The sequence below is a fragment of the Penaeus vannamei genome, chromosome 14 (assembly GCF_042767895.1).
Source record: "Penaeus vannamei isolate JL-2024 chromosome 14, ASM4276789v1, whole genome shotgun sequence".
NCBI lineage: Eukaryota > Metazoa > Arthropoda > Malacostraca > Decapoda > Penaeidae > Penaeus > Penaeus vannamei.
This window is the reverse complement of record NC_091562.1, coordinates 36202644-36212643: the sequence shown is the minus strand read 5'-3', so window position 1 is coordinate 36212643 and position 10000 is coordinate 36202644. Positions and strand designations below refer to the sequence as shown.

General features: G+C 34.0%; 1 protein-coding gene across 3 annotated transcripts in view; it reads left to right on the top strand.

The window, feature by feature from the left end:
- Window positions 1–7370, top strand: part of LOC113826672 (uncharacterized) — an 83680-nt gene extending 76310 nt beyond the window's left edge. For 2 of the 3 annotated variants that reach the window (XM_070130064.1, XM_070130065.1), the window contains exons 7-12: window positions 1–53; window positions 243–400; window positions 506–699; window positions 962–1107; window positions 1448–1695; window positions 2810–7370. The exon at window positions 1–53 is cut by the window's left edge and continues 235 nt beyond it. In XM_070130064.1, the coding sequence (XP_069986165.1) occupies window positions 1–53; window positions 243–400; window positions 506–699; window positions 962–1107; window positions 1448–1695; window positions 2810–3029 (1019 nt within the window). In that variant the 3' untranslated portion in view covers window positions 3030–7370. The remainder of the gene's footprint in view (window positions 54–242; window positions 401–505; window positions 700–961; window positions 1108–1447; window positions 1696–2809) is intronic. The other variant, XM_070130066.1, reaches the window with a different exon arrangement.
- The last annotated feature ends 2630 nt before the right edge of the window (window positions 7371–10000 follow it).

The following is a 10000-nucleotide window of genomic DNA, read 5'->3' as shown; positions in this document are numbered from 1 at the left end:
CAGGCGGGGACCAAGAGGAGGATCAGTCAACCCATCGTCTTGTGCCGGAGCAGGTGTGTGTCTGCGTGTTACGATAGCATTCTATTCTTGTTTTATGTACTGTTTATTGTGGTATGTTTTGTATTTTAGGTTCATCAAGTTGCTGCTTTTGTACGTGTTTTACTGTGCATTATCATGATACTTGGCCTCTTCTTGTGATTGGTTGTAGATGAATTGCATTTTAAATGGATATTTAATTGCAGGTTGTTGGAGAGTTCACAGGACTAGCCCCCCCACACCGAGGAATTGACCAGTCACAGCTTCACCAGTCCCGATTTGGGCTGGTGTTCCAGGCTTGTATGCTGATGATTACAGTTTGTTTCCTCTTCTCGGATGTTCTGGGAGAACTGTGGAAGAATAGGTAAGGAACCTGCCGTATTAGTAATAAAGATTATTGGTAAATTTGAGTATTATGTGTAATTTATAATACTTACTGTTTATTTCATAAATATATTTAATTCCACAGGGTCCCCTTGATGTCAAGAAATGCTTATGATATCATCTTTCGAGTGGTGGAACTTGGCGTGGCTCTGTGGTTCCCTTGTGTTCTGTGGAACAGTATGTCACCAGAACAGCTGTGGATCCTCAACCCAAAGAAAATCCTCAAGAAGCTAGACATTGAACGTACACTTGAACTTGGCCAGTCTGTCAAACCAAGAAGTAAGTGGATATGTACAAATTATGGATTTTGTACCTACAGTGTACCTGCTACTATATTTTGCTTGATATTAGTTTCTTTCAATTGTTCTACCTTAAAACAAGCATACTCTATCCAATACTCCTCTCCTTGTTGATAGTTATTAGGTTAGTCTAGTGAGAAAGTTTGTATATAAAAATCATTTTGAATTTCTTCTCTCTTGAAAAAAGGATGGTATATAGATAGAAAAAATAGGAAATAATCAATTTAACTCTGATTGAACAGCTGATGCTACTAGTGATGGTGGTGCAGAGTGTTGGATCTGTTATGATACGGAACGCACAGATGCTGGACCCCTCATTCAACCTTGTGACTGCCGCGGGGATGTTGGAGCCGTCCATCACAACTGCCTCCGGAAGTGGCTTATGGAGGTAGTTGATCGTTTATGTTGTTATTGGAAACTCCTTAATATTTTACAAATATGCCATTTAATTTTGAAATCAATTATAAGCATAAACCAGTACTGATATTGATATCCTAAATAAGTACTTGTGATATGTCTGTCATTGGTATGTTTTCTTTTTCATTCATGCAGTAGTATGAACATTTTATGCCACAAGATATGGTTCCCTTTTGCAATGTGTTGATTTAGTTATTTTAGAGACCTAGTATTGTATGCAAACAATACATACAAATTATCAGGTCTTCAAGCTAATAACATAATGATTAGAATTTCATTAGGAGCTTAGTCATACTTTTGTTATTTTACAGTGTGCTGAGAATTCCTCTGAAAACTTGTCATGCAAAGTGTGTGGGGCTGTATATCAGCTCGAGAGAGGGAGAGCCTGGTGGATTGGACAAGGCTTTACAACACGCCATTGGCTGCAAACTGCATCCCTGGTGACAGTGATGTGTGGGACCATAGCTGGCACATGGGCTGTAGTGCAGATGTATGAGAATGCCTACATCAGATCTCTGGCCGCTGGAGTCACTCTTTTGGTTATCTACGTCTGTTTGCGGTAAGTTTCATATGAGATTTTTTTTATTTTTCTTTCTTTCTTTTTTTATGATTAATCATTTCTTACTGTGTATTTTTAGGAGGTATATTTCTTAGAAGAGGTATAAAGAAATGTAGTGTTTTTTGGCTTCACTATTATTAGTGATACTATTGTTTCAATTGAATTTAAAGTATAATAGCATTATGTAAAAGCCATATATTTGTTGCAAAGAAGGTTTGGTAGAGTATTAAAGGCATCATGAAGGAGAACCCCCCCCCCCCCCCTGAAAAGGGGGAGAGGATTTTATTTACCGAGCTGAAAAGGTTTTCATATAGATATTCTATACAGTTTTCACAATATATTCACAGAAGGATGTAAAAGTTCAGGAGGGTTGATGGGCATGCAGTCTTTAGAGATTTTATTGCAATCAAACCTGATCATGTTAGTGTGCAATTTTTAGAAATTCTGTAAAGATATGTTTTGTGTATTAGAACATTTATTAGTTCTCGAATAGCATAGACTTCTGGTTGAACTGGTAATATATACCCATTTATGAAGTAATACTTTGAATTGAAATTAAATTCAAATTAGACTCAATGCACATGTGCAATATGCATGCCAACCTGTAGGAACAACTGCCTAAAATATCTTGAACACTTACTTAATTATTGGTACAGGTGTGTTTCTTGAGATTTCCTTTATTAGTTGATACTAGATATTTGCCAAAACTCAGATGTCTTGAAGGCTAGATGCGTAGTGGGAGGGTTCACCATTGTTTGATCCATTCCAGGGAAACTATGAAAATGTATGAATGAGAATGAATATCTTCCCAATACAAGACTTGTATTTAACTGGTTTCAAACAAATCTTTGTTAGAAATATGAGGATATATTTGAAAGCCATTAAATTCACCTCTTGTGCTGTGAAGATATTTATTCTCATTCATATCTTTTCTACATTTGTCACAACGGATATAGTTTAGGGAAACCACATTTAGCTCTTAGCAATTGTTTCTGTAGGCATGCCATGTACATTCAATCCTTATTTTTCATTTAATCTTGCTGCCTTCTAGCATCCAGTAGATAAGACCATCTCACCCATGAAGCAGTTTTATTATATCATTATTATTTTACAGATTCTTGGGATTCAATACCTTCAGTGCTTATCAGCGAGCTAGATACTCGGCAGTGAAAATCCTGGGCCGTCATTTCGCTCAGCGTGACAACAATAGTGCAGCCAATAACAATGGTGGAGTACCTGGAGCAACTGCCAATGTCGCTACCATCAGCTCTGAAGTCTTGGTGGATATGAATGCCAGTAGTGGTTTGTCAAAGTTGCCTGAATCAGCAATATAACTCATTGTTAAGAAAAAGAAAAAGAAATATGTTATTTCAATAAAGAATATTAATGAAAGTGGATAAACACAGTGATTGTTATCCTTTGTGTTCATAATGCATCCTTGAAAAAATAAACAGGTAGAAAATTAGACTACAGTATTGTAGAAATTGTATGTACTGTATTTGTGGCCAGACATGTTGTTCTAGCAATACCAAGTATCAGTGTGGAAACAGACCTCATATGTACTAAAAGGTGAGAAGTAAGTAAGCTTGATGCATAGAACTTGAGAAATGTGTTGGTGTAGAAGTAGAAAAGATCAGTAGTGTTGGCTAAACTGTAATTACAAATGTACTGTTACAAGAGTGAGTGAGTGACCAACCAACCAGCCTGTTAAAGAGGTGGTTTAATTCTTAAACCAGGAACTTCGTGAAGCTATCAACTCAGCACCTAAACTACAAAACTACACAGTGATCTTGTGGTGTGAGAAATGATACATAGTGGAACTAGAAGGTATGTGTGGAGAATTCCTGTCCAAATCACAGCTGAAAAGTAAAAGGGTGCCAAGAAACATACAAATCCATTTATAGGCCTAAAAAGTAGGACTCATTATTTTAGAGGATGTCTGACTTCTAACATGGACAGTTTCATTACTAGGTTTCTTTCTATGATATATAGCTTTCTGTATATAAAGTAGAGAAGTGTCTTTTTTTCTCTCCATTAAATAAATTTAGTCCAAGAATTACAGCTGGAGTCATAAAACAATTTCCATAGAACTAGTATGGGAAAAGTTTCTGGAAAAATTATCTGAAAATTAAAGATATAACTATTTTCATCAGGATGATGGGAAGACTAAGGAATATTTCTTCAAGGCAATTTTTGAATCAAGAGCAGATTTATTTTCTATTTACTGTACTTGAAGTCCTCTTGATGTATGTTCATATGAAATGTGGCTTTACATGACTTGTCCCTTTCTCATGAGTCTGTATTTGCCATTATTGATGATGATAATAAGAAGATAATACACTTATAATAGGACTGATAAAAGACAAGCAGTATTAGTACAATATGGGAAAAAAAAGCCAAAGTCATTCTCGTTAAAGATTGTAAACAACCCTTTCAGTAAAGAAGAACGTAATGTGGGTACCTTCAGAAAATTTGATTGATGTAAAAGATGAAAATAAATTCAAATTTGATTCAGAATCTGTAAATATTCACTCCAATATGTGAAAATCAACCAGTTTTGTGTCTGCATATCTGCTTAAACCAAAGATTTTTTTCTTTTTTTTTTAAGATTCAACAAAACTGGAGTCGGTTGATAAACGTTGATGAATTATTCGTTCTTTATTTTATTTTTATTTTTTTTTCCCATTTTTTCTCCTTTTGCTAGATCTTGTATACATTTATTGTTTAATTGATGTGAACTTGTAAAATTGGAAAGCATTGACAAAAAGTGAAATGTACTTCAAATTTAAGGGTAAATTAACTAATACCAGATTATAAGAATTCAGTCTGACAGATATGCTCTTATGTATTAGATCACTTTTGGTTCCACAGTCATTAATACAGGAATTCTGAAAACTGTTGCCTAATTTTTCATCACTTGCAAACCCAAAATAAATCTTAGCTGAAAGGACAAAACTTGGACAGTTGGACATGATATAATCATTTTCTGTATTTTTTTTTTTTATTATCTTATTGGGTAAAAATGTCTCCAGTTAGGTTGTGATAAATGCTTTAATGTTCTGTATGTATCACTTTTGTTCCCAGTGATTCTGTAAATAGAGAGGAAATAGAACCAGTTGGCCTGAATAAGAATTGTGATATGTCCGTTGAAGGACGATGTTTCAGATTAAGGTATAACAGTCTGTGATAGTGAAAAGAGAAAAGCAACTCTGAACTGAGGAATGGAACAGAATGTGATGGAGAAAAATGCCTGACAACCACAGTGTGTGTATGTTTTTTCTGTACATTCATTTTTTATTGATGATGTATATCTTATTAGGTATGTACACCCAAAGGTCCAAGTGACCAGATCTTCTGAAGAAAGACCTCCTTATTGCTGGCTTTGCAGTGATAGGCATGACAGATGTTATTCTGTGAACTAAAAGAGATTGGGATAAAAGACAAATGTCGACAATAAGAGGAAAAGCCACTCAACAGATCTAAAGGACCAGAAACTTGACAAGATATGACACAATATGGAGAGATGTACAAGCAGTGGGCTCTGTGCACCTTCCCCCACTGCCTGTAAAGCCCTTTAGCTCTGCTGGAAGGGACTTGATCATTCCGTATAACTTCTTAGAACACCCAAGCCACATTCCCAAGTTGGAGATTGGAGTCTTGGGGTCCCATTGATGTCAAAGGGTAATGTGATACACAAGAAAATTTATGTGTCTCTTTTTATGTGGCAGTTTGATGCCATTTGACCAAGTTTAAATGTTTTGTCTCCATTAGTTATTATGATTGCAGTTAATTGATGTTTCATTTGTACTAAAAAATTAAACATTGAGTTTAACATATGTTCCTGTTTCTTGTCTTGTAAATTATTTTGCCCTTCAGTGATCAGTGTTAGTACAATGTATCTAGCAGTAATTGGCAGTGCTGTGAGTTACTGTGTAACCGTGTCTGTCACCTATAAGACATATTAAACAATATGTAGATGTGTAGGTGAAGTTTGCTTTTGTTTACTGTATAACTGATATAATCAGTTGTCATGTTGCTAGAAAACTGTCACTGAATTTGCATCATCCCTTTTTCTCTTTCTTTTGTGAATGCCCTCGATATACAATCATCAGATGTATTGATCAGAACAAGACAATTTATTTCCCCCTTCTTTTACTCCCCTCTGTATCCCTCTTCCTCTTGTATATTGGAATGTAGGAGTCATGAATGTCTTCAGAGGATATATGACTTTGGTAATCATTCCCCAACTCTTACTTTTTAATAGTAGTGATGGTGAGAAAATGCAATTAGGCTGTAAGTTAAATGTGTAAGAGGAAAATTTTATATTTTATAGACAACCAAATGTACTTGAAAGATGGTCGTCCACACAAATTAAGTGACACCGTATTAAACACAAAAACACTGGAGTAGTAATAAACTTATAACTTATACCTACTGGTCAGTGTCTGGATGTTTCCTTGCATACTGTATTCACACCCAGTTTTAGGTGAATGTTGTCAGTTAAGGTCCATCTGATTTACAAGGAAATGTGTAATCTGCAGTAGTTTCATCATTGCTGAAGTTCCATTTCACTAAATTTAAAGATAAATTACAACATAGTGTTTAAGTGATATGGTCTATAAAGCATACTGGCAGTTTAAGGAAATTGTAATGATATGAGAAAGTAATTCTATAATAATGGTTTGGTGCAGCTTCAGCAGTTTATTGATGCTGCTGCTATTTCTTGCAAATTTTCATAGGATATAAAAAAGGAAAGTGTAAATTCTGTATTAGAAATCACTTGATAGCTGATATTTTATAATAGTTGAATAAATTTGTTGTCATTTTTTTCTTATCTGAATCATAATGCATTTATGTTCAAAGCAGAGATGTGACCTGCAGTTGTAAAGTGACCCTGTACAGCTTCACAGTTACTTTAATAGCGTGTAGTACACTACTGCGATATAACTAAAGATTTCACAAGAATACATATATATTATGCACAAGCATCATGGAATTTCATACAGAAAAACTTACAAGCACATATTCATCATAATTTACACAAGAGCACAGACACTGACCACAAACATGCCAAACTCATGATATTTAACATTGAGAGTAGTATAAGATGTATGATATTACTGCTACACAGGGTTATCTTTCATCCTAATGCTGTACAGTACTATATTCTATAGTAATAAAATTATGCTGGTCATAGAATATATTATATACTTCAGCAGTTGCTATAGATAGCAATGTTGAAGTAAACTGTAGAGTATACTGTGGGGAGAGTCGTGCATGCTGGGAACTATATTATAATGAAGAATGAATTGAAGTTCAACAGATTTTAACACTAAGAAATTAGTGGTTATACAAGTTTAGTCTGTCCAGAAATAGTTAGGTACGTTTGTCTTAATAATAATGAGTACATTCTTAACTATCTTTCTTGACTGTTGACTGTATGGCTTGAGAACAGCAACTACAGAAGAAGGCTATGCAGGGAAAGGTGACTCCGACAAATGTGGATAGTGAACATCCTAAGCGTATGTTACTGATGGAGTAATGCATTGATTGGAATTGGGTTCAGTCTTAATATACTTAATGTGTATTGCCATTTAATTATTCTTCTACATTATGTACCACACATTATTCTTCAAATATTCTGAATTGTGATTCAATAAATGAAGTCATTCTAATAGTTTATTCATTACCCTAATTAGTATTTTGTCTTATAAAATCATGCTTTTGTGTAAAATAGAAATATGATCTTTTTTGTGCCTTATATACTGTATGTGTAGTGGCCTTTTTGCATAGTGTAGATGCATTTGGATAGAACTTACCTATTTCACTACCTTTACTGCATAACTAGTAATTACATCCAATAATAGCCATATAATATTAATGGTTGATTTTATTGTCTGTGCAAGTTTTTATTTTAAGGAATGAAGATGATGCAATGAATATTTAGCAGACAAAAAAATATGAAATAAGGGACATAATGCGGCAACACTTTCTGAAAAGTAAAAAAGAATATACTTGACGGATGTGCTTTTCTCTTGATAAAATAATTTAATGCATGAGATTACGAAAATACCATTAAACACTATAATCGTCCATTTGCTTTGATAAACATTATTCCAAAGAGACAGTATTGTATCGTAACTGAAGTTTGGAAACCTATGAAGCCGTTTCAGGCTTTGAAGAACCTCATTTGAAACTTAATCAAAGAATCAGCAATTAAGAGAAAATGGAAAGCTTGATTTTCTGCAATAATTAGGATATTATGATCTAATTATGAAAGGAGAATGAGAATTTTTATAAGGAAACAATTATGTACAATAAATTGCAGTTTTACAAGAGGCAAAAATATCTATTTGTCAATCTGTTTGTGTCTGGCTACCTAATAAACTTTTTCTATCTTTCTATTCTAACTGTCTGTCTGTCTATAAGAATGCCTATAAATCTGACCACACACATACACACAAATCTATGATATATTTTCATCTATTTATCTATGTATTTATATATAATTTAAATATGCAATATACATATATATATGTATGTATGTATGTATGTATATTTATAAATGTATGTTAAATAAACAAATGTGATATATATATATATATATATATATATATATATATATATATATATAATAGATAGATAGATAGATAGATATGGAGGTATTAATAAAAATAGGTATATTTAATTCCTTCCAGGCCTATGGCTTAACTCCCACCGCGAGCAATTCCACTTGAGAATCATTCATGGATAAACATGATCGCACTCTCTTCTCAACCACATGGCTATTTTGTTGATTGTTCAATGAAAATATAACAATTAAAATCCTTATTTTCCATCCTTTTTGAAAACTGAAAAGACTAAAATGATCAACCATATTCATTCACAAAGCATCTGTAACTTTTGTGACATCATCAAAATAAACAGATGCCATGACACCTCCTCAAGTTACTACTGATCTAGCCTTTCGCAAGGAAATAATTTCGTTATTTTAACATTTCGTCAGATGAGTCCTTGCCTTCCTCCCATACAGTGGTATGTTAAATGATTGAATTTAAAGTTGTTTTACTCTAAATTTATAAATTGTAATGCTTAATGTATTAATGTAATTCTTAAATCCCTTTGTATTGATTTGTGTTCATTGAGACAAGTCTTCCTTCCGTACAGAGAGACATTAATGATTGAGAAAATGAGGCAAGAACAACAGCCTTGATGCGTTGTTGCTTGGGGACATATTTCGTTATATATTCAGTTATTTTAATGGACCGTGGTTACAGGAACGGAATTAATCATAGGTGACAGTTCTGATGGTATCAATGAATAGATTGAGAAGGAAATTATTTATTTGGGGAAGAAGAAAATTATTTATTAGGGGGAAGTGTAAGAGAGGAAAATTTTAAAGATTAAAGGAAAGGAAAAGATTGGCTTATGTCCTACTAAAATCATGGAAAGAACGCTGATAGACTGGGTGTGAGATATATTTTTATATTGTTTCTTGAAATGATTTTTGGTTCATAATAGTAGGAAAAGGGAGGGTATAGAGTTAATCTTCAAAATTTGTTGTTAGTTGAGAATATTGCGAATTTGAATTGTTTATTGCTAAGATCTACCGAATGATATGCCACCTGTTCATTATTATTTGTCTACAGAATAAAATGCTAATGGTTAAAAATGTTTGTATGACTGTTATAAAATTTGGCAGAGGAAGGAAATCATTCCCACCCCCAACAGCCTTAAAGCCAATACAGTCACACTACCCAAAGATTTAACGGTACAGTATATTCAGTTTGAATAGGCCTACGTTAAAATAAAATGCTACAAAAACTCTAATATGACAAGGGTACAAACATTTAGAATGAATAAGATAAATTTGAATCATGAAAAAAACATCCCCTTCATATATACACACACACACACACACACACACACACACACACACACACACACACACACACACACACACACACACACACACACACATATATATATATATATATATATATATATATATATATATATATATATATATACATGTGTATGTCCAGGGTCTTGATGGTAGTTTCCCTCTACTTAAGGTGTACTTTCGTTGTTTGTGTGTGTGCGTGTACGTCTGTATGTGTGTGGCGGGGTCGAGTGAGCCATTTCTTTGCCTCCACCGAACCACGAATCCGACACCTCCTTCGAGACATTTCAAAGTCGTAGTTGGTGAGTACCCAAGTACGACCGGTCACTCCACTCAGACATCCACACCTGTGCACTACCTCATTTTTTGCCTATTAAGGCTGTCCTGGTGTGATACGGCTGT